At 47.8% G+C, this 27,850-nt stretch overlaps 1 protein-coding gene across 3 annotated transcripts; it reads left to right on the top strand.

Moving 5' to 3' along the window:
• The first annotated feature begins 442 nt into the window (after nt 1-442).
• ZBTB49 (zinc finger and BTB domain containing 49) lies at nt 443-27,510 on the top strand. Of its 3 annotated transcripts, XM_013044757.2 has the most exons (9): nt 462-547; nt 1,237-1,512; nt 8,724-8,894; nt 11,437-12,539; nt 14,994-15,040; nt 21,150-21,223; nt 22,837-22,919; nt 23,013-23,174; nt 26,505-27,510. In XM_013044757.2, exons 3-9 carry the CDS (start codon nt 8,743-8,745, stop codon nt 27,176-27,178), a joined length of 2,295 nt encoding a protein of 764 aa, XP_012900211.1. In that variant the 5' UTR covers nt 462-547; nt 1,237-1,512; nt 8,724-8,742; the 3' UTR covers nt 27,179-27,510. The 3 variants fall into 3 exon arrangements, with proteins under 3 accessions (XP_004770604.1, XP_012900211.1, XP_044931521.1); XM_004770547.3 differs by lacking the exon at nt 1,237-1,512 and having other exon boundaries at nt 443-547; XM_045075586.1 differs by lacking the exons at nt 1,237-1,512; nt 8,724-8,894 and having other exon boundaries at nt 463-547.
• The last annotated feature ends 340 nt before the right edge of the window (nt 27,511-27,850 follow it).

The following is a 27,850-nucleotide window of genomic DNA, read 5'->3' as shown; positions in this document are numbered from 1 at the left end:
GCCCCGGACCCGCGGTCACCCTGGACAGAAGGGGTTCCTGACACGAGGGCCTTTTCCGCCTGAAAACCCGGACGAATCGGTTATCCTAAATCCAGGGGTCCCTCCACTGCCCGAGAGCACGAGCGGGATCTGAATGCGCGGCCTCCTCCTTCCGTGGGGAAGTCCGAGGAGCGGCTCTAATGGGGGAAACGCAGGCAGCGGCCACACCGCCCGCCCCGGAGCCCCAGCGTCCCCAGGCCCCGGGTCAGACCTCAGGGCCTCCGCCCCTCACCTCTCAGCCAGCGCCCGCCAACGGTTTCAACCGGCCGTAAAGAGCACGTGGAAACGCCGCCGCCCGTGCAGCGCCGCAGCCACCTCCCTCCAGAAAGCCCGGGCGCAGAACCCGCTTCGGGGCCGCCCCCCGCGCCTGCGCGCCGCGGCCGCCTCCCGGCGGAAGTGACGGCCCCGGAAGCAGAAGGCGGATCCGGCTTGCCGAGGGGGCGTAGTCGGGCTGATTCCGCGGCCGCCGGGGCCCGGCGAGCGGCTGTAAGGGCGTCGGCGGCGGCAGGTAAGGAGGCGGCGGCGGGGCAGGGAGCGGCCTCCGAGGGTAGGTGGCCGCGGGGCCGAAGGCCTGCCTCCCGAGGGCGCGGGGTCTGGCGCCGTGCAGTGGGACTGGGCCGGCCCCGGAGCCGCCGCCGCCCCCGGGTCGCGCGGGACTTGGCTGCGGCCCCCGGATCGCGCGAGGGTCGCGCGGCACTTGGCTGCGGCCCCCGGGCGCGCTCCCGGTCCCCTCCCGTCACTCTGTAGTCGGGGCGGTACTGAGCACCGGGGAGCCCCTGGCCCCGCGCAGCCTCCTTGCCGTGCGAGCCGAGCGCGCGTGCAGCGGGCGCAGGGACGCCGTCCGGGTCCGGTTCCGAAGGCGGTGGACGTGGGGCCCTGGGCACAGCGCCTGCCGCGTGGTGGTTTAGCTGCTCCCGCGGCCCCGAGACGAGGCTGGCACTCGGGGGTGGTCCCTGAGCCTCCTGACGGAGGCTTGGGAGCTACGGGAACCGGGGGTGGTGGGGCGGGGGTGGGGGGCGGAGGTTTCACCCCAGAGGGGAGCGGATTCCTGGAGCAGGGAGTGCATCCTTTCGCAGCTCTGGAGGCTGGAAGTCCAAGATGAAGGTAGCAGCGGACTGGTTTTCCTGAGGCTGCACTGCTCGGCTCCCAGACACCCACGTTTGTGCCGCGTTTTCACACGGCCTTCCTTCTGTGCAGGTGCATCCCTGCTGTCTCTGCGTCCAGATCTCTTACGGGAACATCAGTCAGATGGGATTAGGGTCCACCCTAACGGCCTCATTTTAACTTCATTACCTCTCTGAATACCGAATCTCCAGCTCTGAAATACTCTGAGGTACTGAGGGTTAGGGTTTCAACATAGGGATCTTGGAGGGAAAGGATTCAACCCATCAGAGAAGGCATTCACCAAAATGGACAAGAAAGAAAACATTTTCCAACAGAAGTGACAGCATGGCCTCCCTGTTTAAAAAGCAGGTGCTTGAGTATTTTGTATGCCTCATTCTTGCTCTCTCCTGGATTTTTTTTTTTTTTTCATTTGTACCCCCTGGGGTGAGGGGCTCTCTTCAGTCTTTCTCTGTAACCCATTTTTTTCAGCTTTCAGCACACATATCTCTTCCTTGAGATTTTTTTCCCTGACCTTCCTCCTTCAAATTAATTTCTACTTCCCTTATTCAGTATCTCCAGGATAGTGCTATTGTTTTTCCTGTGTCCGGGGCATGTGGGTACAAGAGCACCTGCTCAGGGAGTCCCAAAGAGACTGCCAACAAAATCCAAAGGCAGAGAAGAAATGGGTGGTGGTGAAACTGGAAAAGGATTTATTTCAAGGAGGCCAACATGGGGAAGGCAAAGACCATCTCCAAAGTCGTGGAAGTGCTTTCAGGTTTATGTTAAGGAAAATCTGGGACAAACGTTGGTAGATAAGTGCACGCAGGCCGTGAAGGAAGCCCATTGTCTTGGGGTCAGTCACATGGGGTCTTCCTGGTTCAGGGCAGTGCTTATGGCTCGATGGGGTAGTTTCGGTCAGTCGGAATGTATTGCCCACGGGGTCTTTTGCCTGAGTTAAGAGATGAACCAGGAAGGAGAACATAATCAGAAAGTGCAGACTGAGGTTAGGATGGAGGGACTTGAATTGCTCTTTCACTCTGGTGGACAGACGCTTCCTGAAGGTATAGGTGACCACGTGTGAGTTTTTCACTCTCATACCCTCAGTGTCTGGCATGGAGTGACACTCTATAAAGTTAGGTGAATGATGTGAAAACCCAGACAGTCTGTGGAGGACAGGGAACAGGCCTCAGTTTATCAGCATTTCCGCCTCACAACCATGTCTCGCATGTGTCAGGCACACATTAGCAGTTCAGCCTCATTGGCCTACATAGCATCGTAGGGTCAGCATAGAGCTAGGACAAGAACCAGACTTGCTTGCTTGAAGCCATTGCATTTGTCATGGGGTTTGGAGTCGGGGTGGGAGGTGGATTAGGAATAAGCCATTTGAAAACCATCCTGGATGGCCCAAGACAAAGGTAGGCCCACTTTATGGCAGGCTGGGTGCTGGGGTGTGTGAACTGTGGGCCCTTGAGAAGTGATCCATTAATGGCCCCAGGGAACAAACTTCTACAAATTCTTGTTTTGACCAGTTGGTAAACAGAACAGAAAGCTCTTTGCTCTAGGAGCCTCTCTACAGGATAAAATTATGTTCTGTCTCTTTTTCCATTTAGAAGCACCTCTCCATTCACATTTAAGCTTTTTCTTGTGTTTTTCTCTTTTCCCATATTTTCATTCCTTTTGATGCCATTCAGTCCCTCTTTCCACCATCACATTTTTGGTATAGATTTATAGCATTTAAAATAGGAAGATACTGGAGCTTCTGGCTAGCTCCATTGGCTGAGTATCTCAGGACTGATTCCACTCAGGTCATGATCCCAGGGTGGGGAGATCAAGCCCCATGTAAGGCTCCGCACTGAGTGTAGAGCCTGCTTAAGATTCCCTCCCTCTCACTCTGTTCCTCCATGCTCCACTCCCATGCTTGCTGTCTCTTCCTTTCTAAAAATAAAGGAAAAAATGCTTTTAAAAAATGAAACAGGAAGGGTGCCTGGGTGGCTCAGTGGTTAGGCCGCTGCCTTCGGCTCAGGTCATGATCTCAGGGTCCTGGGATCGAGTCCCGCATCGGGCTCTCTGCTCAGCAGGGAGCCTGCTTCCCTCTCTCTCTCTCTGCCTGCCTCTCCATCTGCTTGTGATTTCTGTCAAATAAATAAATAAAATCTTTAAAAAAAAAAAAATGAAACAGGAAGATACTTTAGAAAATGATCTAACCCAGTGGGGGACTTCTCCATTTTTACATATCACAAAACTGAGGCCCAGAGTCTCCATCCATCCAGAAGCGATGTATTGAGCACCTTCTGTGTCCAGGGCGCTCTCGTAGGGATACAAGATCCAGGGATACACTGATCAATAAGACAGACGTAGTCAGTGTCTTTACCACAGATTTTTGTTCCTTGTCACACAGCGTGAGTAGCTGCGGAGGTGGAGATAGGTCTGTGCTCTTTGCGTCACACCAAGCATGCTTTCATCCTCACATACGCTGTACCTGGGCGGTGAGGCGTGGGTGGTAGACTGAAGGGGAAGCTGATTTGGTCCAAGGAACGCCTGTGTCTGTCATGTGTAACTCAGAGTAGTGGTTAAGCGTGTGGGCTTTGGAGCCGTTCCCTGGCTTTAAATCCTAACTCTGTCTCTTACTGTCTGTTACTTATTAGCTGTGTCTGTCTTTTCTGTACTTGGTCAGGTTATCACTTGCATTGCAACAAACTACCCCAAAACTTAGTGACTCAAAAAGTTTGATCTCACAGTTTTGTGGGCCAGGAATTCAAGCAGGGCTCCACTGGGCAGTTCTTCAGTTTCACGTGATATTCAGCTGGAGCCGAGGGCTGCTCAGGGGAGTTAGAGGGGATGTGCTCCCATATCTGGTACCTGGGTAGGGGGGCCTGGAAGGCTGAGCTCAGCCAAGTTCTTGGACTCCACATATTCTCTCGAGTTGGGCCCCTTACAGCCGACTCGGGCCTCCAGAGTCACTTTTCCAGAAGAAAGACAGTGGTAGCGGTCAGCTCTTAGGGCCTCAGCCCAGAGAGGAGCACAGCTTTACACCCTTCCTTTTGTCTTTTCCGTTGGTTAATAGGTTAGGGTTAGATTCAAGGCAGGAGAGACCTAGATCCCACCTCCCCTTGGGAGGAAGGTCAAAGTTGTAGCTGTCTTTAATCCTCCAGGTATTTCATTGCTCTCATGTATAAAATGAGGATAACAATAGCACTTATCCTACGTTTATCATGAGAATTAAATGAGTATGAATTAAGTATGAAATGAACGTGATAATTAAAAGGGTGTGGGTAAAGGGCTTAGCATAGCGGCTGGCATGTTAGAAGCATTTTACAAGTATGTGCTATTTATTATTACTGACCTTAAGTCTATGATAAGTTGTTATTTATAGTCGTTATTCCTAGGATACTCTAGGAATTTAAGTAAATTGTTTTTCCACAGATCTCTATAATCTTACTGGGGAAGTACAGGATTGACTTCATGAAGCCATTAGAGAACTATACCGACTTGTATGGTGGAGTTACGATTTTTACAGTCAGTGTAAATTGAGGGAGAGTTTATAACTCTGCATGTTATTTCTATAACTGGAAAATGTCTAAAGCAGATTCAGAATATTTGCTGCAGTGTAGCATTTAAGTCTATATTGGAAGGTTTTGTGTTGTATTTTTAATGTCCTTTTTCTCATGAGCCATAGCATAGCCTTGTGGAGCTAACCCTGGCTTTGGAACACAGCAGTTTTATGATCTTGGGCTAGTTACTTAACTCCTCATTTCTTAATTTCCTCCCTTATAAAATGGTGATAATAGGGTTATGGTGGCATTATTTGAGTTAGTGGATAGAATGTGCATAGCACGGTTCCTGGCCCATGGTAAATAGTCCGTAAATGAGAGGTTATAAGAATAAGCCAATAATCCTTTTCTTTTCAGGCCACCAATGGCTGAGGGTAGGTGACTGATCACTCCATCATTTGTCTGTTCAGGTCCCCTGAGGATTCAGCACAGGACAGCACCCCACCAGCTGACCTCATGCCTCCTGGTCCATAGTCTTGTGTTAGGCGATACCATGCTCTCCCAGTGCCAGTGGTGTTGCTCTTTATAGGTGATGTCACCAGTTTTCATCGCATCCTGCCTTGATCTCAAACCAGGAAAACAGGCCAATGTGTTAAACTCACATATCAGAAACTAAGCTTTCCACAAAGAAATAGGGCACTCAGAACAAGGTATAGAGCTGGGGGTGAGATGGTAGGGGTGAGTTTTAGAGATTCAAAGTTGAGGGGTCATGCATTTGGAGACATTTAGCAGAAAGTTAAGCATTTGGAAGTGATGGTCAAAGCTGAAGTTTCACATTTAGGAGTTGTCTGCTTAGAACAGATGAAGGCTAAGAGTATATGTGATCGTCAAGGGGAAGAAAAGGCTTAGGGGCTGAATCTGAAAGGACATTAACGTTTGGGGGCTCATAGAGGAAGAAGAACAGCATAGAGATGGAATAGGTCAGGGGCACAGTAAGAGGGCCCAAAGGGTCCTGGGGAGGGAGGATGTTGAGAAGGACATGGGCAGACCAGCTGGGGAGAATGGACTGAGGAAAGGCCACTGGGCAAGTCTGTTTCAGCGCAGTGAGAATGGCAGCAAGGCTGCTAGGGGGAAGAGGACTCATAAGAAAATAAAAAGGGGAGGTTGAGGGACAGGATCACTGGGTGATGGGCTTTAAGGAGGGCACCTTATGTGGTGAGCTCTGGGTGTTATACACAACTGATGAATTACTGGGTTCTACATCTGAAACTAATGATGTACTGTATGCTGGCCAACTGAATTTAAAGTATAAAAAATTTGCTATTTTGAGAGGTGTAAAAGAGAGGCCTCTGATGAGTAGATGTACCTGGCAGGAGGGTTTTGTTGTCCTGTTTTGTTTTGCTTTTTCTCCCCCTGGGACAATCTTGGTGTTTGCAGGAGCTGGTGAGCCAGTCAGCTGGGGACAGAAAGAAGCAGCAGAAGAGCTGAACATGAAGCCAGATCCTGGGGGAGGCAGGCTGGGTGGGGTCAAGGGAAGACAGGAAGCTGACTTTCCGTAAGAGAAGGCACTGCTGCTTCATCCTGTAAAGCTGAAGGGATCACGTGAATGGTGAGGGGGAAATTTGGAATTGAGGAAAGAATTTAAAGGCACTCATGTTACATCAGCTTACCTATGGGCTCAACCATCTAAGTGAAGTCAGGATCCCAGTCACCTTTATGGATGAGGGACACAGACATGGTGGGATTGAAGAGAGTGGAAAGGACTCAGAAGAGCTGATTTGAGAGCAGAGAGGGAGTCAAAAAGACGTAAATAAATAAACATTACTAACTGTTGCGAATTAGCAATAAAAGCTAACTAGCATGGATTTTAATAGTTGAGTATCTGCTCTGTGCCAGGCAAGGATGGATAAGATGGTACCCTCAGGGCTCACAGCAGAGTTGGAGATACAAATGTTGGAGCATAATGAGAAGTTATCTTATGGATGAGATCGCAGAGGAGGGACCCCAGAGTCATACTTCAGGAAGGAGCAGTGGGGAGGAAGGAACAAGTTTTAAAATGGCAGGAAAGGCTTCTAGGAGTTGGTGACTGCTCAGCTGAGCCCTCCTAGGAGAGTGGGCCTTATCTGAAAGGTGGAAGAGTTCAGTATAAGGAAAGTATTCCCAGAACAAGAAGTATCAGAACCAAAGGCTCTTGGGGAGAGAGCAAGGCAGAGAGACATCTGTAATCTGCCTGCTTCAGAATCACCTGGATGCTTCCAGCACACATGTCTACATCCCACCCTAGACTGAGCAGAACTCTCAATGGTATCTAGGAATCTGCATTTTTAACAGGCTTTCCAAGTGTTCCTTATAGGTGACATTTGTTGAATACTTAATATGTCAGTTGCTATACTAGATGTTCACGTGGGCTTTCACGGTTGTTCAGTAACTCATGAGATAAGATGAGCAAAGTGGACATGGAGAAGTCATTTGCCAAAGTCATTTGCAGGTAATGAGCAGTGGGCTAGGGTTTCAAACTGTCCCTAACACAGCTCATTTAGGGAGGCGCAGGTAGTTTATTTTGGCTGACACATAGTGGGTACAGTGGGGATAAGGTGATGGTGATGATGGTCACAGTCATGGTGGTGATGGTGATGGTGATGGAAGAAGTAGTTGTGTTAAAAAGTTTGGGTTTTGGCTTCATGGTTTAGTGACTTTCAGTAATGCTTATGCACTGAGGATGAAAGCGAATAAAGCAAGTAACAGCTTTTCAGATTTTTATTGTGGCAAACTGCCATGTTAGCCTCCATAGGCTTGTCCCAGTCTGACTTCCTTTCTCCCCACTTGTAAGTCTTCCCTTGATTTCTTCCCTTGATTATGTCTCACTGGGTTGTGCTCCTGGGCATGATCCCTTGCCTTCCTCATCTGTGTGTTCCAGTGTCTAGCTCTCACTACTGTATTTGTTCAGTTGTGTATCGTGTACTTGTGTGGGGGGGGTGACCTGGCATGTTTTGTCTTGTTTGTTGTACCTTTAGTACATGGTGCCTGGTAGTCAGTCAATAGACGTTGAAGAGATATGATACCTTCTGTATTGACCCTCTCATCTTCTCTCTCTCTCACACACAGACAGACATACAGTGTGTCCTACTACTGATTTGGCTTCAGCACTCTCAAGCTGATTAGCAGGCACCTTACGCATTCTAGTATTCCCTCCCCAGGGTACCTGTAAGACAGGTGTCTGCTATAGTGGTGCCCTAGCAGAAATGCAGGAAGGAACAGATGAGACTTGGGCGCCCAAGGGGCTCAGTTGGTTAAGCGTCTGACTCTTAATTTCGACTCAGGTAATGATCTTAGGGTTGTGAGATTGAGCTCCACATTGAGCCCCGTGTCAGCCTCCACACTCAAGGGGGAGTCTGCTTGAGATTCTCTCTCCCTCTCCCCCTCCTGCTCATGTGCATGCACCCGCACATTCTCTTTCTCTTTCAAATAAATGAAATCGTAGGGGAAAAGGAACAAATGGGCAAACATGCCACTTTGTGATACATCTTTTATTATTGTCTAGTGGTGCTAGTTTATTTTAACTTCTTCTGTATCTGCCCAGATAATCTTCTGATTTTCCTATCTTTTGACTCAGTGTCCCTTGTGTGGGTGCTTAGTAAATATTGACTGATCTCATCTGGTTGACTTTTGCCTAACTTACAGGTGTCTGTATGTTCTCATTGAATTGTTCCTAAGTAGAAAAGACAGAAGTGCACATAACATTATTGGGGTCATATTCTACATGGACCCTATCAAGTATGGTGGCTGTTTAGATAAATTAAAGGTTCTGTTCCTCAGTCACTCTAGCCACATTTCAAGTGCTCGGTGGCCACACGTGGCCAGTGGCTACTGTAGTGAGCATTGCAGATGCGGAGCGTTTTCATCAGTGCAGAGGTTTCTGTTGAGCTGCGTTGGCCTAATGCCAAGACACAAGGCTTTTGTGGTTCTTTATTGGTTCATTGGAAGTGTGACCACCTGGGAATCATGACCATGAACTGCCCTCAGTCAGTGGGTTCCGGGGCGGTCAGTCCTATCGCTGAATATTAGTCTCATTCGCGTTCTTTGTTGCAGGTTTCCCGGGTGGTTGAGCATGGACTCAGTGGCTACTCACAGCTGCCATCTCCTCCAGCAGCTGCATGAGCAGCGCATTCAAGGCCTGCTTTGTGACTGTATGTTGGTCGTGAAAGGAGTGTGCTTTAAAGCACATAAGAATGTTCTAGCAGCATTCAGTCAGTATTTTAGGTATGTATTTAGACCCTTCTTCTAACTGCACAGAGGAAGAGCTCTTCTACGATGAATATATTTTGACTAAATTTTATCTTCTCCTTAGGTTTCACTGTCCCTACCTTTGTAGCACATTGTGGAATTTTTGCTTTTTGTATTTAGAAGAACCTGTGAGGCAAAGAGCCTTTCAACTAAAATATATTTGGGCTGATTGAACGTATTTTGGCACTCTGTCTTTGATTTGGTAGTTCTAATTAATGCCAGTCTTCTCTATATATTTCTTATCCTTTCAGGTTAAAAAGATTGAGGAGTAGAATTCCTGGTAGGAACTACCTTGTAATAAGAAATTAGAGAGGGGAAACATCCTATGTTCTATTTTTTTATTAAAATATTTTTGTGTTCATTTTGCATTTCAATATTTGAAGAAAATAAGTTTGAATTTAGTTTACTTATTAATATAATCATTTTTCAATTATTAGAGTTAAGTATTTTATATACTTTTTCTGATCAACTGAAATTTGTCTAAGCACTAAAGCTTTTTTAAATAACTTTTCCTTAAACTGCATACCATTTTACTGCTCTAGTAAACAATATATGGAATGTGATTCCATCTCTCCTTGATAATCTTGAATCATCCAGTTAAACCTCAGCTCTCATATATGTTCTAAGTACAGATAGTAGAACAGGTCAGCTCACTGAGGTGGGCAGCGCTATTTGTCCCCATGCAGCCTAGTCCTAGACTTGGCTTTCCCTACCCTTTTTTTTTTTTTTTTTTTTTTTTTTAAAGATTTTTTTTTATTTATTTATTTGACAGAGAGAGATCACAAGTAGGCAGAGAGGCAGACAGAGAGAGAGAGAGGGAAGCAGGCTCCCCGCTGAGCAGAGAGCCCGATGCGGGCCTCGATCCCAGGACCCTGAGATCATGACCTGAGCGGAAGGCAGCGGCTTAACCCACTGAGCCACCCAGGCGCCCCTCCCTACCCCTTTTTAATTTGTTCTTCCCTTTAGGTAAGAACAAAATTGAAGGCTGTTTGGGGGAAGCAGGTGATCCAATTAGATAAAATGTCTTCAGCAAACTTGCAAGACCAGTTACCTAAGTCAGCTTGCTGGTTTATATACAGTATAAATTCGTTCACCTGGAACTCGACGTGTAGCCAGAATAAAATGCCTGAGCTTTATGTTCCCCCTTTTCCCTCATTAACTCATAGGCCTTTTCTTTTTCTCACTGCTGGTTTGTGGACCATTGGGTTGCTGAGAAACCTCTAACAGACCTGATTACAAAATGAGTATATGTAAGTCCCTAGAGCTGTCAGATTCTTAGAGACAGAAAGAATGGTGGTTGCGAGGGGCTGAGGGTGGGGAATGGGATTGATTGTTAAATGGGTACAGAGTTTATTTTTGGGAAGATCAAAGATTCTGGAAATGGGTGGTGGTTTTGTTACACAACAATGTGAATGTACTTGATGCCACTGAATTTATAGTTTGAACTATATTTAAGTATAAAATTTTTCAACACTTCAGAGTGGGTCAAATGGGTGGTGCCTGAGTGGCTTAGTTGGTTAAGCATCTCAACTCTTGATCTCAGCTCAGGTCTTGATCTGACGGTTGTGAGTCTAAGCCCCACCTTGGGCTCCACTTTATTTATTTATTTTTTAAAATATTTTTATTTATTTATTTGACAGATCACAGGTAGGCAGAGAGGCAGGCAGAGAGAGAGAGGAGGAAGCAGGCTCCCCACTGAGCAGAGAGCCCGATGCGGGGCTCGATCCCAGGACCCTGGGATCATGACCTGAGCCAAAGGCAGAGGATTTAACCCACTGAGCCACCCAGGTGCCCCTGGGCTCCACTTTAAAAACAAAGTGGATCAAGTGGTAAATATGTTTTGTCATAATCAAAAAATTAAAATAGAAAGGTGAATATCAAATGTTGGTTTATTACATTTTTTTTTTAAAGATTTTATTTATTTGATAGGGACACAGTGGGAGAGGCAGCACAAGCAGGGGGAGTGGGAGAGGGAGAAGCAGGCTTCCCACTGAGCAGGGAGCCTGATGCAGGGCTTGATCCCAGGACCCTGGGATTGTGACCTGAGCTGAAGGCAGACACTTAACCAACTGAGCCACCCAGGCACCCCACTATTTCTTTCTTTAGACATTTTTAAGGCACTTAGATATGGAAATATTTTTTTATGTGTTTTATGGCCTGAAATATAATTTGTTAGGCTAGACATGAAATAATGAAAAATATGTGTCCTTTAGTTTACTATACTCTATCTAAATGCAATTAATAATATATATGGATAACTACATTTTGAAAGGAACAATGAGTGTATTTCAAAATTTTACTTTGAGATCTGTTTGGAAGGTTGAATATCCAGCACAATAATTTAAATCATTTGAGTTGCTTTGTTGAATGGCTTATCAAAACTTTTTAAAGGATTAAAATATACTTAATTTTAAAATCTTGGCATTTATGGAAGGATAGTATTTTTTAAGAGTATCCTGAGCATTATTTATAGGAGAAAAATTATCATACTGTAAACAGATATCCTTTCTTTTATCAGGAGCCTCTTTCAGAACTCTTCAGGCCAAAAAAGTGATGTTTTTCACTTGGATATTAAAAATGTGAGTGGCATTGGGCAGATCCTGGACTTCATGTACACCTCTCACCTAGATCTTAACCAGGACAATATACAAGTAATGTTGGACACAGCCCAGTGTTTGCAAGTTCAGAATGTTCTGAATCTGTGTCACACATTTTTAAAATCAGCCACTGTGGAGCAGCTCCCAGGCGTGGCTTGTGACAGCACGTTCTCCCTGCAGGGTGCTCTGCCTGCAGAAGCGCACTGTGCCGGGAGTGAAAGCTACCCTCCTCATTTGCTGCAGGAGTGTCCCGCTGATGTCCAGCAGAGTCAGGTTATGGCTGACTCCCAAGCTCCCCCTCCGCCATCCGTGACTCTCCCTCACTGTGCAGGCGAGACATCCAAACAAGCGTCCGACGTGCTAGACAGCCCCTGCCCTGAGTTGCCTTTCAGACAGCCGAGTTACTACTACAAGCTCAGAAACTTCTATAGCAAGCACTACTACAAACAGGCTGCGGGTCCCGGCCATGACAGGACAGCTGAGCAGCCCCGCGCTTTCCGCACAGCCGCAGACCTCGGGGCCAGCGACAGCCAGCCTTGCCCCAGCAGTCACCCTGAATGTGTCCTGGAGTCTTCAGAGCACTTGCCTCCCCACTTCTTGGCCCCACCCTTGAGCGACTCAGCCCCAGACCCCGAGTTGGACAGCCTGTGCCAGCCGCCCACCAGACAGCTGAGGCTCAAAAAGGCCATTCACCTTAAGAAGCTAAATTTCCTTAAATCCCAGAAATCGGCAGAGCGGCCCTCCGATGCCAAGCCAGACGACAGCTTAACGAAGAGGGTAGAATGTGCTGGTGCAAATACTACAGAGAAAGCCAGCAGCCATGGTGCTGAAGAAAACGAAGGCGAAGACCTCGTCCATGCTGAGCATTTTAACTGCATTAACGAAACAGAGAGGCCCGAAGAGGCTGCCGCGCTGGAGGACCAGGCCCAGATGCTTCCGTCACAGAGACAGTACACGTGTGAATTGTGTGGGAAACCTTTTAAACACCCAAGCAATTTGGAGCTTCACAAACGGTCACATACAGGTACACTGATTCAGTACCCACAGGCAAAAGGAAAGGAGAGGATGCAGACGATCAGACACCACTGCCTGCTCCTGCTTTTGTAAGAAGTTTTGCTGTTGCTTGATGATGTCATTGATCATGCCCCCCCCACCCCCGTAAAGGAGCCTTAGCTGCTTTTTGTGTTTTTGGTGATTACTTTTACAGAATAATCTCCAAGATCTGCAGATGTTTTCATAGAACTGGTTTGAAAAGATGGTGCCCTTTTTGTTTTTAATTATAGTTTTATATGATAAAGTTTAAATCTCTAAAGAAGTGTAGTGAATTGTTTTGATGCACGGAAAATTTCATATATATTCTAAAACAGATAAGCTGTATTTGCCCTTTAAAATTAGAGTAGGTTTATCTTTTTTAAAGCATGATGTTGGTTCATTCAGACTGAACTAACTTAGAGTAATAGTAAGAGTTCTCTGGGAAGTAATTTTCATATCATATTTTAAATTGTGGTTTGGAAGGAAGAGGTAAACTTTTTAATAAGGGTCAGCTTTAACCATTTGATCATTTCAAATGACGATTCTTCAACTCGGAACATTGAATTTTCAGTCTTACTACCTTAATTCATACCTTGTCCCCTTTCCAAAAAGTTTATTTTTTCCAGGTGCTCATTTGAGATGTGATATAGTACATATACATCACATGATGCGGTTATGTTTTACTTTCCTTCCTTTAGTTAAACTTGATGACTCTAATACACTATTATAAATTAATGACCATTAAAAGCATGAAAGTGATACACTAAGGGATGCCACTAGTGTAACCGCTTTAAGGTGCTTATGTAATTGTGATTGCTGATCTGACATTCTCTTACGCTTTGGATTCCCCGTTTGCGCAGGTGTTTGCTCCCTCGTATTATTGAGAGAATTAATAACAGCTGGAAGCCCTTCACAAGTTTTAATGTATTTGAACATAAGGTGCTTGAACATGAGGAGGAGGAGGAGGAGTTCAGAATTAGTTTATAAGAAGGCAGTATTTTTATTGACTCCGTCTTGCCCTGGAAGAACTTGATTTAGGTCATTCTGTTTGCATAAATTTCCTAGAGCTGAGTGATCATTTGAGTTTGTATTTGAAAAGCATACTGGTTAGCTTTAAAGGAAACAGAAATGACGTGGTTTGTTCTGAAGGAACATCTTTGGATGCCCGTAGTCATACAGTCCTGGCACAGATGTTTCCTGGGGCAAAAACTGAGGAGGGCAGCACTTCTCAGATTATGGTCTGGAGAGCCCCTTCAGGGGTCTGTGAGGCCCAGACCATTTCCATCTTAGTTTCCATGAGTGTGCAGGGGAGTCACCTAAAGGCTGCAGCCACTCTGGTGGCCAATGTAATGTTTGGTCGTGTGTTTTAAAAACCACTGCTTTTGTTTCTGATATAGGCTATACCAACAGATACAGCCTATGTAAACAATAGCTCCTTGCGGGTGTGAAGGATCCTAAGAGTAAAAAGGTTGAGAATCACAACAGTAGGGTTACCGACCTTTGGTCCCTTGTGAGTCTCAGTGACTGGTGGCCTCTTTTTTTTTTTTTCAAACTGTTGCAACTCATACTGGGGGCTTTCACTTTAACCTCCCCATAATTTCAGACCTAAATATCATCACCAAACACTTTATTCATGTGATTATAATTACTCGGGGTCAAAACCTCCACCTAGGCCTCAAGGAAGCCATTAAACAGTTTTAGGAAAAGATCAACACGAAAATGTCCTGGCAGGAGCTCAGAAAGCTAGCGGGGTAGGAAACCCGAACAACACAGTAAGAGAGGAAACGCTAATTTTTTAAAAGAATCTTAATGAAACCACTTGATTTGAGGGGAGTGGGGTAAAAGGAAGGTTCTTGATCTTCAAGACCTGAGAGTGTTTTTATAGGTAAAAGGTGATACCTTGAAGTACACTTTTAAATAGATCACATTCCAGAGACACTTCAGAACTACTGTGGCCTCTTTGTAGTGGAGTCCACTCTGTGTCTGTTCTATTCCAGAATGCAGTTATGCAGAGCTCCTAGAATCAGAGGTGAGAAGTGGGCAGGGAGGCTCATCTCCCATGCTGAAATCTCATTGTCCCCATCAGCATGTATCAGCCGAGGCTGAAGAGCGGTGGAGAGGGGCTTCTCCCCGGCGGTCTCTGTCTTGGGCTCCTCTGTGTGTATGCCTCACGTGGTATGAACGAGTCACCCTCATGGCATCAGCAATTGCTGGTGGAGGAGTCAGGCTGCAGGGCAGGGGACACGATGCTGCCGCCAAGCAGATCGTCTCTGCTCACCATCTCAGGGCCAGAGAGAATTCTAAGGATGTACCGACCGATTTTCATACTTTGATAAAGAACAGGACTCTCCTTTTTGAAAGGACATGGGCAATAGTTTTAAACATTGTAAACTACTGTGCAAATATGACTAATGATTTTACAAGTTGTCATTTTGTTTCATTTTAGGTGAGAAACCTTTTGAATGTAACATTTGTGGGAAACATTTCTCTCAGGTGGGAATACTCTTATTTACTGTTAATAATTGGAAACCTGAAACCCAGTGTTTTCTTACTATTATTATTAAAAATAAGACCTACGTTTGGACTTACGAGAGAAGCCTCTGATGGTATCTGTAACTTTGATTTCACACTAAATCGGGAGAAAATAATTTTAAAGAAAGCAAATTTTTAATTCATTGGAGGAAAAGTAGCATTTTTTTGGTAAGTGTGTGAACTCCCCCCCACCCCCAAGCCCTCCTTAAGGATGGGTCCAGTCCTAGTATCCTCTTTTCTTTCATGAGGGACGTTTCCAGTGAACCACAGGGAGCACACAGCAGGGGGCTGCGTGCAGCTGGGCTAGATCTGGGACTTGTGGCGTCTCACTCTTTGGAGGCCCGAGGTTGTAGGAGGTGGGGAACAGAGTGAGCGGTTCTTGTTCCTTCTCGGACTGCCTTTTAGCTGACTACCGACAGCTCATCTGGACACGTGTCAGTTCTCTCCTCTGGCCCTGTGTGCTGCACCCTCCCTTGGGCCATGTGCTGATCTGGCACTGGACAGAAAGGAACCTAGAGATTTCATGTTTTGGAGAAAGTGTTGAGGGAACCTACTTCTGAAGTAGGAGGAGGCGACCTGCTCTGCCCTGCGCCGGGCCCTGGCATTCCAGGGCATCCCAGAGGTGCACAAGAAGCCGCCCGACAGCTGTTCGTACACCCGGCTGGTGGCGGGCATGGTGGATCGTGCAGTAGTAGCTGCTGCAGATGCTGTTCCCCACCCGTGAACTCTGGGCCAGACCTTGATCCAAGAGCAGAGCCCTCGAGGCTGGTGAGGGCTGGGTGGCAGGCCCTCCCTTGAGACCAGAAACTCAGTGGCAGTGCTGTGTTCTGACACATTCCCCACAGAGCCAGCTCTACTTAGGTCCCCTTCACCCTCCCACACACCCAGACCTGTGCTCTCTGTGACTTCTCATGCCTGCGGCCCCCCGTGTGCAGTGACTGACCAAGTCCAAAGCTCGCTCTGCCTTTGCATCGTTAGTCTGCACTTGCCATCCAGGAGAACACCAGGCACCCATTAAACATTCAGTGAGTTTTTGCAGAGCCGAAGGGAGTCCTCACCCCTCCAGCCACCGGGCACTAGAGGCCTTGTGTCTTCATTGCAGCTGTGCCCAGTGCTTCCGAGCTGGGGCTGTGGGGCCGGACAGTCTGCATTTGGATCCTGCCCCTGGCTTACTGCTCAAGTCAGCTCAGGCAAGCAGCCTCCCCTTTCGGCACCTCAGCGTCCTTGTGTGTAAAATCGGGGAGATGAAATGACTGAGCCCATCAGGTGTGTATGTGGAGAGGGAGAGTACCTGAGTTGGGGGGAGAACGAACTGCTGCCTGGCACGTAAATAGTGCTCAGGGGACATCACTTTCCCGTCCCGGTGCCTGCCCCTCTGTTCTTACAGACCAGTCTTCTGCCACCATCCTAACCTTACAGCTCTGGGGTGGGGGAGAGACGAAGACCTGGACTAATGACTGTTCATAATTAGCAACCATAACTTCTCTGGGCCTTATTTTTCTAATTCTTACAACAGGGATATACTGCCTCATGGGGGTCTTAGGAGCGGTGACTGGGACAGTAGACATGAAAGCCCTTCATCCTCTAAAATGTGGTGACAGTGTAGGTTCTGTCCTCCTTGCTTGGGAGCCTTCTGTGACTCTTCATTGCTGATCAGAGGAAGCCAGCCATGCGGGTGTTTGGAGTCAGCCTTCAGCCTCCTCTCCCGGCCCCAAGGCCAGGCCAGGACCCCCCCCTTCCGAGACTCCCGATTCCGTTGCTCTGGGGTGGGACTCGCGTGTTGGCGAGTTGTATTACAGCGATTCCAAAGTGTGCCGCTGAGGTGGGAGACCACTGCTCAGGTCTTGTCCTGCACTTGCCCTCTTGGGTCTTGTCAGGGACAGTCCGGCTGACAGATGCCACCAAACCCTTCTCTGCACTGGCGTCTGTATTTCTGTCCCATTTTTATGAATGCAGGATTATGTATAGTTGCAGTTTTTGGATATATATTGCTGTTTCATTTGTTAGCCAAGTTGTAAAATTTTTTATGGAGAAGGACTTCTTTGAAAAAACTTCATGCTTCAAGAGTTTGTTGCGAGCTTCCCGTGTCCAAGGAGCTCTGCCGTGAGCTGGAGAAATCTACGTAGGGAGCAAGACAGGCAGAGAAAACAGTGGTCATTTCTGCCTGGAAGAAGTGGTGTTTGTGGTGTTTCACGCCCTCACTGTGAAATGTGTTAAGAGGACACAGCCCCAAGGACGAGCAGGCATGTTATAAGCCTCGGGGTCTCTGGCATTCTAGGCCAAGAGAGCTTGTTGGCTGCTCTATACAGGGATACTTTGCGAATAGTGCCCACTAACAACCGTTCTTCACCTTAAGCCAAGTGTTCCCTTCTTAGAATGAACTGGCGTCAATGTTTGTGGTTACGCTGGGTTGGAATGCTCCCATGCTGTTGCTGGCATATTCTCTTCGGTAGAAGGGAGCTTGTAAATATTTTCCCTTTTGGAAGACTTGAAAGTGAGAAAACAGATTTACCAATGAGAATCAATCTTTTATGCTGTTTACTCAATTTCTATTTAGTAGGATCAGTCTTGGAAGAAAAATAAAGTTTACCACAACCTTGATGATGAGCTGTAAGCAGTATTGTATGTGAGCTTTGAAAAGCTACCATAATCCAAGATTGTGACAACAGACTCTTCGTCTGTTAACGTCATTCTGGACACGGTCTTTGCTCGGATCTCAGCCCTCAGGAGCCCTGCATACTTTAGATGGGGGGTGAGGCTCTGTCCACACTGCCAGGGCCCCTATGTGAAGTTGAACCTGGACTGGTGGGTACCCCAAGAGGAGAAGGTAGGGAGGGGCAGGTCTGCGTATCTGTGATGCGAGCAACAGGAGGAGGAAACCTGGGTGCACTGAGCTGGCTTTGGGAGAGGAGAGCGGTTTGATCTCTCCAAAGAGGTAAAAATGGACACTCTGAGCAGCTGGTGCAGTGCCTTCTGGCAGTGCTGTCTGGAGAGGGGTGCCCCAGGTCCAGGGCGCGATGGGAAGGACATAGCTATATGGAGGAGCCCTGCCCAGAGACTGATGTGCTCCCCAGGGCACTGGCATGGCCTGATGCCACAGGCAACATGCAGAAGTAAGAGGGTTTCAGGGAGCTTCTCGTGAGTCGTGAGACTTCCGTCCCTGAGCTGGTATCCATGCATTCCCAGTGTTGAAGGCCCTGCTGCCAGGAGAATGATCACTGCCATTTAGGTGACAGCTCTGTGTTCATCTCCAGAATTTTTTCTGCCCTGTTAATTTTATTTTGTGAAATCCTGAGGCCCCCAAACCCTAGATGACTTTTTTAGGATCTGAGATCCCTTTTGTGTCTAAAATGGTGTGATTCCTGTTTTTCCTGTAAATAATCTGTTGCCTTTAGAAGAATGCTCTGATAGAAAATATATGCTTGGTTTGTCCACGTTTAAATACAGATGCTCACGTACCTATTAGAAGGAGTTATTTTTTTAATTATTCAACAAATCAGACGTTAGTTCTTTTCTACAGCAAAGTTTTTCTCTGAAAAACCCTGACAGTTCCCTCCTAATATAAAATATTTGCTTAGAAGGAGCGGAGCCCTCTTCTGTGCTAATACTCTGGAACACAGCTAGACACCATGGCAGCGCCGCCAGCCTTCAAGACCACAGTCGGGCCTGGGTCAGGATATTTGATCCCCCCATAGGAGGCAAGGCTGATTACTTCCTTCCCATAGCATCTGTTCACTTTTCCGTAGACTGTGACACTACGACTTTGTAAGGGAATTGTGGCAACATGGAGACGGGCATCTGCAGCTGCTGAGCAGCCTGCTCCATTCCTGGTGATCTCTTACTAATTGATAGCAGTTCCAGTCATGATTGCAGGCGAGAGCGGCCACATATCCAGCTATAGATAATCTCCAAGATGTGGACTAGGTACTTAGCATGTAGTTAGTACTAGAGGAAGTCAGAGTTTACCAAAAATACAGATACTTGACCAAAGACCAAATAATCTGGCTCCCCATTTGCTGTGTAATTTGGCATAAATCATTGACAGCATTATTGAACTTTTTTGCCTGAATCTTTAAGTATTTAATCTACTTTTATACCAGTGGTCAGATCAATATGTGCTCCTTTTAGCTGATGGAATACTTTCCTTATACTATTCTGATATTAAATAGCTACAAAAAACTTTCAAGGGTTTGTTTTACTGTTGCTTATTACACTATTTTAAGTGGAAGGCCACCGTTACTTGCTTTGAAAACAAGTAATTGTTAGGCTTTATTTACCAAGAAAGGATTGACTATTCAGAATTGACTCAGAATGCTTCAGTCATAATGCATCATTTACGAAATAGCTTAAAACAAGGAGGACTGAATTTAACAAATGAGCAGATGGTGCAATTCAAATTGTTACACAGTTGATGAGCTTTTCTGGAATTTGGAATTGACTGACTCTAAACTGACTCTAAACAGTGCCTTCGCTTACCTCCAGCGAGCTGTTTCCCTCACGGCCAAGTGACTATTGTGCTGAATCGTCAGCACAAGCTAGTTTATTCTCAGAGACTCGTGAGGGTGTAGACCTACAAAAACCAGTGCTCATTTTTGGCCCAACCACGTAACAGGAGCAGCTGTTTTAGTTATCTGAATCAGAGTCTTTCGTCTGGAAAAGAGATGATACAGCAGTGGCTCAGCATGGTTCTGTGATGCGTATAAGGGCCGGCAGCCCAAATGTAGACGGCAGTTGACAGCTGTTGTTTTATTGTGATTAGTAGCTGTTCTATTAAAAGCTGCAGATTTCCCAGTGTTTTTGCCCAATTCTTTCCCTTTAGTTAACTGAAATAAACCTGGGTTTTTTCTTAAGCCATATTTATCATATTCTGAACGATAACATCTGACTCGGTGATTCCCCAGAGCCTGACACAGAGAATCTCCACGTTCTGTGATGTAAAACCCCCAGACCACACTTTTCTCTGCTTGTAAGTTTCCATGCACACATGGACTTCAGACCATTTTCAAACGCATAACTGTGAACTATCTATGCATTTTGTTTAAAATCAAGTTTGTAGATTTCCAAAGCCTGATTTGTTAGTGGGGTGTTACTGCTCATTCTCCTTTTTTGGCTTATTTTGTGCATAATGCCTACACATATTACCCTTGGGTATATTCATTCATTTCAGTGTTTTTGTAACAGAACACTATAAAAAATTAGGCAGGGGACTTGACAGATTGAGTCTATTAAGTTAAGTTCCAGCAATGGAGGATTTTGTTTTCAAATCCTAATTTGAAACATTAGCCAGGAGCTTTTTTAATACGAGGCAATTACAATTTTAATTTCAGTGTACTTTAGGCAATTTCCTATGGACTTCCTATTGATTTTACTTGGAAATCAATTTTGTGATCTCTACTTAAATAAGTTATTCTTTGTGAAGCCCTGCTAGCTTCAGAAATTAGGAACATAAAAGGCCCTGCAGTGAGCTGGCTGCCCTGAAGCCCCAGATGTGCATTTTTGCACAAGGTAAAAAAACGACAGCCTGGCCAGGAGAACAGCCATGCTGCCATGGGAAGGCCTGTCTGCACGTGTCTCACCTTCTCTAGAAGCAAAAGCAGGCTTTTGAAAAATCAGAAATCCTGAAATAACAAAGTACAGGGGCTCCTTTCCTTTTCAAGGGACACTTGAATATAGATGGTCCAAGTTAAAAAACCCAAATAAAGCACATCAAGGTCTATTTAAAATACAAGCTCCACAGCCCCCATAGCAGCCTCCACAGTGTGCTGGGCCCATTTCCGAGGGAAGCAGCACAGTGCACACCTGAGATGGGACAAGCCTGGGGCCCATGTGGGGCAGGCAGAATGGAGACACGTCCGTGTTCGGCAGGCTGCTGGGCAGATCCCCTCCCCAGAGTTAGACTTGGGCTAGTCCCTGGTCTCCTTGCACATGACTGCTTTTGAGTCAAGCTAATCTTCACTGAGAATGTGGGATCGGGACCTGGCTCAAGCTGTCCATTTTCCTTTTAAATTATAGAGTCTATAAGAAAATTTTTCATGACTGGTATGCTTTTTCTCCCCCCACTTTCTTGCAGGCAGGTAACTTGCAGACTCACTTACGTCGGCATTCTGGTGAAAAACCATACATCTGCGAGATCTGTGGAAAGAGGTCAGTGCTGGGCTTAGTCTGTTTGTAAGGAACAGCTCATAGTCTATCTTTGAATTCAGTGTTTTCTGAGCCACCTGTGGGTTCCCTCTGTTACTGAGGAACACAGGTAAACCTTCTGGCTTTCCATGAGTTACATGATAAGAATAAAAAAGAGAAATGTTAATTAATAGAAAATCTAGGACATGAGTCTTATAAAATGGGATTTTACATGAAACAAAGTTATTTTGTTACTAAAATTTCCATTCATTCCAAGGTCTATTAACGTAGACAGATGTCCCCATGGAAGTGACTGTCTTGTGGGGAAAATGAGACTTGGCAGCCAGGAAGCCTGGGTGTCAGGAGAGAGGGCTGGAGGAAGTGCCCCGAGCTGAATCAGGGAAAGGCCTTGAGGGCTCAGCAGTGGAGGAGCGGCCCTGAGTTGGGGCTGGGCAGGGCTGTGACTTGTGATAGAGTCTGGGGGGGACCTTCCTTCCCTCATTGGGTCATTTGTCCGGAGTCCACATGCTGTCACTGAGCAGGCATGCTCAGGCAGCAGCCCTCAGTCACCGCGATTCAGTTGTTCATATATTTCACCATTCAGCATTTATTTGGCACCTACTGTGTGCTGAGTGCTGTGAGGGGAACACAGAAATAAACAGCACAAGTTCTGCCTCTGATAAGGTCATCCTCAGGAATGGTGGGCAGAGACAGATAAATAGAGTCCGAGTTCTGTGCTGCAGCACAGCACATGCTGTGGGGACGCCAGAGCAAGAGGCAGCTCTTGGTCAGGTCCAGGAAAACCACTGTGTCTGCAGATGAGAGGAAGCAGAGAAGAGCTGCCTAGCTAGACATGTGTCCCTTTCTGCCATGGCCACCTGAACACTGACAGCCCCGTTGTGTGCTGGGGTAGTGCCGACCACTTACTTCAGTTCCTCGTAACATGGACCCCTGGCTGTTTCGGGGGTCCTGTCGCTTCACCATTGGCTTCATTGTACACCATGTCTTAAATGGGAACCTTCTGAACTCCATTGAAAAGTAAGGCATATACTTAAAATCACGTCTGTAGGCAACATCTTCTCCCACATGGAACCAGTTCTACAATCAGGTGTGGTACAGGGAAGCACAGCTGTCTGTATTGGAGAGCCTGGCTTGGAGTTGTTCCCCGGGCCAACCTGCTGGTTTTCTCTGAAGAGAAAGATGAAACTAGGTAGAGAAATAAAATAAAAACAGAACACTTGCATCATCTTCTACTTTTAAAAAAGAGATGGGGTGCCTGGGTGGCTCAGTCGGTGAAGCATCTACCTTCGGCTCAGGTCGTGATCTCAGGGTCCTGGGATCGAGCCCCTCATCAGGCTCACTGCTCAGTGGGAAGCCTCCGTCTCCCTCTCCTCCCTGCTCATGCTCTCTCTCGCTATCCTGTAGCTGTCTCTGTCTCTGTATCAAATAAATCTTAAAAAAAATAATAATAAAAAGAAAAAAGTAAAAGCAAAGATACTTAAAAATGCACAAACGAATCAGGCCACTTCTTATTCCATTCTGAAGGAATGTAGGGAGCAGTTCATCTCCTCCCTCAGTGACTCGCAGTCACAAAGACTTGAATTTAATTGTAATTGAATTTACAAATTACATTACAGGTTTGCAGCATCTGGTGATGTCCAGCGTCACATCATTATCCACTCGGGAGAGAAGCCACACTTGTGTGACATCTGTGGGCGAGGTACTGCTGCGTGTTTTCCTCTTTTTTGTCCTGAAGACTGCCAATTGCAGTGTTCTTAGGCCTTCCGCTGAGCACCTGTTCTGGTCTCCCCAGGGTTCAGTAACTTCAGTAACTTGAAGGAGCACAAGAAGACGCACACGGCCGATAAAGTCTTCACCTGTGATGAGTGCGGCAAGTCCTTCAACATGCAGAGGAAGCTGGTAAAGCACCGGATTCGGCACACAGGGGAGCGGCCCTACAGCTGTCCCGCCTGCGGTGGGTTTCCGCTGGGCCCAGGCCGCACGGACACCCTGCCGTCCCCAGTGGGGGTGGGGTGCCAGTCTCATTGGTCGTTTCGGTGTCGTGGGTAAATCATCCCTATTCTCATAGGTAAAATGGAGGCAGTGTGATTTCCTAACTGCCTCCCTTGGTGTTCTCTTGGTCAGTCCTGGGTTCACGTATCATACATTCAGTGAGTCTCTGGGAGGCATCCAGAGGTGTCCTGAGATGCTCCGCAGACAGAGCTGACTGAGACAGAGTCCCTGGTGCCATGTGCTCCCAGCCCAGGTCAGCAGGGTGTAGACAGTGGGGAAAGTGAGGGAGACCGTGGTGTGCCGCCCGCAGAGCCGGGCGTGGGGGCTGCATTGGGCTGTCCCGCAGGAGCCTGAGAACACACAGTGGGGCCAAGAGGGAGGGCTTCTCAGGAGCTGGTGCTGTGAAGCAAAGGTCCCATCTGTGGGCATCCGGTGCAGCAGTGGAGTCTCGGGGGGAGCAGAGGGAAAGCGGGGGCCCTCACCATCAGGGTGCATCACTGCACACGTGAGGAATGGAGATTTGGAGTTAACGTCCTCTGTCACATGTGATCGCGGTGTTGGAGCCTCGGAAGCAGTGGGGCTGTGTATGCATGCGGGTGCCATGTGCCCGTGACCAGTGCTTGACAGTGTGAACCAAGTCATGGAGGGATGAGTGGCCACCTGTACGGTCTCCCAGTTCGAGCACATGGGGAGACTATTCAGGCCCAGCTGTGGGAGGGCCGGAGCTGAGCACAGCAGCAGCTTATTCTGCTAGGAGCTGGCATCTCAGGCGGGCCTTCCAGGGTGTAACCACAAGGTAACTTCATTTTTCTCTCCTGCTGAAATCGTGTACAGATCTCGTGGATACTGATTTAGGCAACTCCGTGACTATTCTCCTTACTCTTGATTAAGAGAAAATTGTGCCGGGGCACGTGTAATGCAGTTGGTTAAGCATACGACTCTGGATTTCGGCTCAGGTCGTGATCTTGGGGTGGTGAGATCAAGCCCGGTGTTAGGCTCCGCGCTCAGCACAGAATCTGCTTTCCCTTTCCCACTGCTGCTCCTCCCTCCTTGCGCGCGCTCTCTAAAATAAAGTAGTGTTACTTTAAATCACAAATGCAATGTCTTGACTAACGTAAATGTCGGTTCCAAATTACTATTACAGCTGACAACTTGATATGAGGTTAAACATTCTCTTTCCTCCTCGGCTAGGACTTGTTGCTGGTTTACGACCTCAGGAGAGGAAGGAGCAGAGGGGGCCCTGCCATTCTCACCTTATGCTTCTGAGTCTTTCCTTAACCCCACTAACCATGGTTTCTGACCCTGTCGAGGACAGCCTGGGGGCAGGGGAAGAGAAAAAGAGAGCAAGAGTGTTCATTCTTATAGCACAGCATCAAAATTTTATAACTGCTTTATTGAGGTCAATCTCCCATACCATAAAGTTTACCCATTTAAAGTGACCAATTCAGTGGTTTTGGTATGTTATTCATAGAGTTGTGTAACCCTCACGCACCACGGTTTATTTTAGAGTATTTTCACCGCCCGAGAAAGAAACTCCATGCCCACTAGCAGTCACTCCCAGTTCCCACACTGCAATCCAGGTAACCATTAGTCTGCCTTCTCTCTCTGGATTTGCATGTTCTGGGCATTTTGTATAAACGGAATCCTACATGTGGTCTTTTATAACTGACTTCTTTCACTTAACAGATCTGCGGACATTCATGTATAGTTAGTGTGGTTGTGTTTTCATTTTCTTGAGTTCAGAAGATGGGTTCAGTTTTAAGGTGGCTTCACATCCTGGGCTTTTTGGGGAATAGAGCTCCACCTCTTACATGTTCCTCCCTCTCTCCCTCTCTTCCTCTCTCCCTCTATCACTCCTCCTGCCCCCCCCCCATTTCATGCTGCTTCCAAAGACTCTCCTTCCCTCCCCTCTCTTGCAGCCCTGGGTCCTAGCAGTTATTCTTGGAGACTTTCTCTGTTGGGGTCTCCTTGCCCTCTGGGCAGTCCTCCTAGGCCGGATTGAGCATGACTCCAGGCAGCTCTCTTGCAAGCACTACCCTTGTCCGGTCCCTGGAAACCCTGCATCCTGTGCTGCTGGGGGCTTCAGGCCATAGCTGCACACCTCCTGTTTGCACAGCTGGTCAGCTGTCTCTCACCAGATTTCCAAGGCAGGAGGCAAGTGCCACACCTTCCATGGGGATGGCTCCACAGTCTGGCTCCTCTGTCTTGACTGATGGGATCAAAGAGAGACGCTGGCCCTGGTCCTCTCCTGGTGGGAACTCTGCTGTGGCTAAAATTCACATGCCTTAAGGACCCTAGAAAAGATCATTCCCGTTTGCCCAATAATTCCATTATTGAGAACTTAGCCTAAGGAAACAGGGAAAAGAAAGATGTTAATTGAAGATGAAGTATAGTAGCAACAGGTGGAAACGACACGAACACGCAACAGGTGAAGGAATGGTTCCGCCGCTTCGAGTGCATGAAATCGCGCCTGTGTGAGATAGCATGTGTTGTACAGACAGCACAGCAAATGGTGAGAAGGCTGTTGCTGGGGCGTCCGGGAAGGCAACAGAGCCTGGCGCTGCAGATGAGACGTAGACGTGAAGATACAGTCACTGCGGTGTGCTTCGGTAGCCTGTGTGGGGAAGAAGTGCCAAGATGTGAGGCCCACGCATGGACACCTAGTTTGATTGTTCGGAGGTGTGTTGAATGCCCCCCACGCTGCCTGACAAGGGCAGGCCGGCTGAGCGTCCACACGGTTAAGGGAGAAGTTCTAAATGTGTGTCTGCATAACCGCACGGTGCTTTCTCAGTCCTCTATAAACAGGCGATATCTTCTGTAAGGTTATTTGGTGGTGGTTCTCTTCTGACCTTACCTACTGTATTCACGGAAATAGATATCCTCCCTCTGTCCCATGCACAGAAAGGAGATAGAACTGGGAGGGGTGTGTGTAAAACGACATCAGAGGCAAAAAGATGTTTTTAAGTTATAGATTGACCGTGGTAGACTTAAGGAAATTGAAGCAAAACCGACAAGGTCTGCCAGCACGGGCCAGTGGGGGCAGGCACCTGGGCTTACCAGCCAGGTGCTCCCGTGTGGGGAGACGAGGGCTCTTGAAGGTGTGCCCTGAGGTACCCAAAGGCTGTAGGTCAGAGGAATGCCGCTGGAGAACGGAGGAGCCTTCCAGGGTGAGCAGGTGACAGGAGGGCTGGAGCTCATGTACGCTGAAGCAGGGTCATTCTGTGTTTTGGCAGGGGGCGGGGGAATGCCCTTCCAGAACGTTCTCTAAAAGGGTCCCTTGCTCGTTTTGCAGGCAAGTGTTTCGGGGGCTCTGGTGACCTGCGCCGGCATGTGCGTACGCACACCGGGGAGAAGCCATATGCGTGTGACATCTGCGGCAAGTGCTTCACGCGCTCCGCAGTACTCCGGCGGCACAAAAAGATGCACTGCCGGCCCGACGGGGCCCAGGACACGCTTGATGGGCTCGCTCACGCCGTCGAGGCCTCCGACCTGGACAGATCGCAGAGCTCAGACTCCTTTTCCCAGGACGTGTCTGTGACTCTGATGCCCGTGGCAGTCAAGCTCTCCGGGCACCCAGCAGAGGATTCAGTGACAGAGTTTGACGGCCACACCGCCAGCTCCTTCTGCAAGTTCCGGCCCACGGGGCAGCCACCCGGAGTGGAAGAGCCAGAGAAGCTGGGGCTGGACCCTGGCCAGCTCACCAAGCCTCTGCGGCAGCCTGCACAGCCTCCGGCCTATGCCTACCAGGATGTGGCCGCTGCGGCCAGCGAGGCTTCACTGCAGCCCGACAGCCTATCTCTGGGCCGCTCGTCCCTGGCCGCACTGGACAACCACTGCGGTGATGCGCTGGGCAGCCGCGGGGCCACCACACCGTACAGGAACTCCGAGGGGCAGTTCTTCTCCAGCATGACACTCTGGGGGCTGGCCATGAAGACACTGCAGAATGAAAACGAGCTAGACCAGTGATGTGTGGAGGTAGCATTCCCAGCCTCGGAACTTTTTCTGAGCCCAGTGGCCCAGTGTCCGTGCTTTGGTAGAGAGCGTGGTCCCTGTAGTGGCCCTTTCTCACCAGCCCGAGAATAGCTGGACCATTTCACGCTGATGGTGACTGACGATTGGAAGCTTCTGGAGCCCACAACTGGGGAAGAAGGCCCGGCAGCTCCCCATGCACACGGATGCAGGAGTGGAGGAGCGGACAGCCTGGGAAACCATCCCGCTGACCTTCACTGGTGCGAAGGGGTCAACTACTGTACGTCTCAGTCACATTAAAGGGGAAAATCTATATATGGAAACACAAATATGTTTGCATTTTTACATGATTGAAATTTGTACTGTTTTGTATTTTTATTTACATAGAAAGTTTATTTGTATATGAAACCCATGCTATAATTTAATTTGAATAAGTGAAACTTGACTTTCTATATAATTTGTGTCCTTCAGCATTTTCATTAATTTAAAGAACATCATGGTATAAAAATAACTATCAACAAGGGCTCACCCTGCCAGACTGAGTGCCAACTTCAGGTCCGCGACCCAGGACGGTGGGCTTCAGAGACCACTGAACAGGGCCTGCGTCCTGACTGCTGCTTACTGATCGGGTCCCGGGCAAGCTTCTCAACATCTCAGAATCTTCCCTGG

Source organism: Mustela putorius, unplaced genomic scaffold (genome assembly GCF_011764305.1).
Source record: "Mustela putorius furo isolate JIRA1106 unplaced genomic scaffold, ASM1176430v1.1 tig00000083_pilon_pilon_pilon, whole genome shotgun sequence".
NCBI classification, from domain to species: Eukaryota; Metazoa; Chordata; class Mammalia; order Carnivora; family Mustelidae; genus Mustela; species Mustela putorius.
This window is presented reverse-complemented; position numbering and strand designations above follow the sequence as displayed.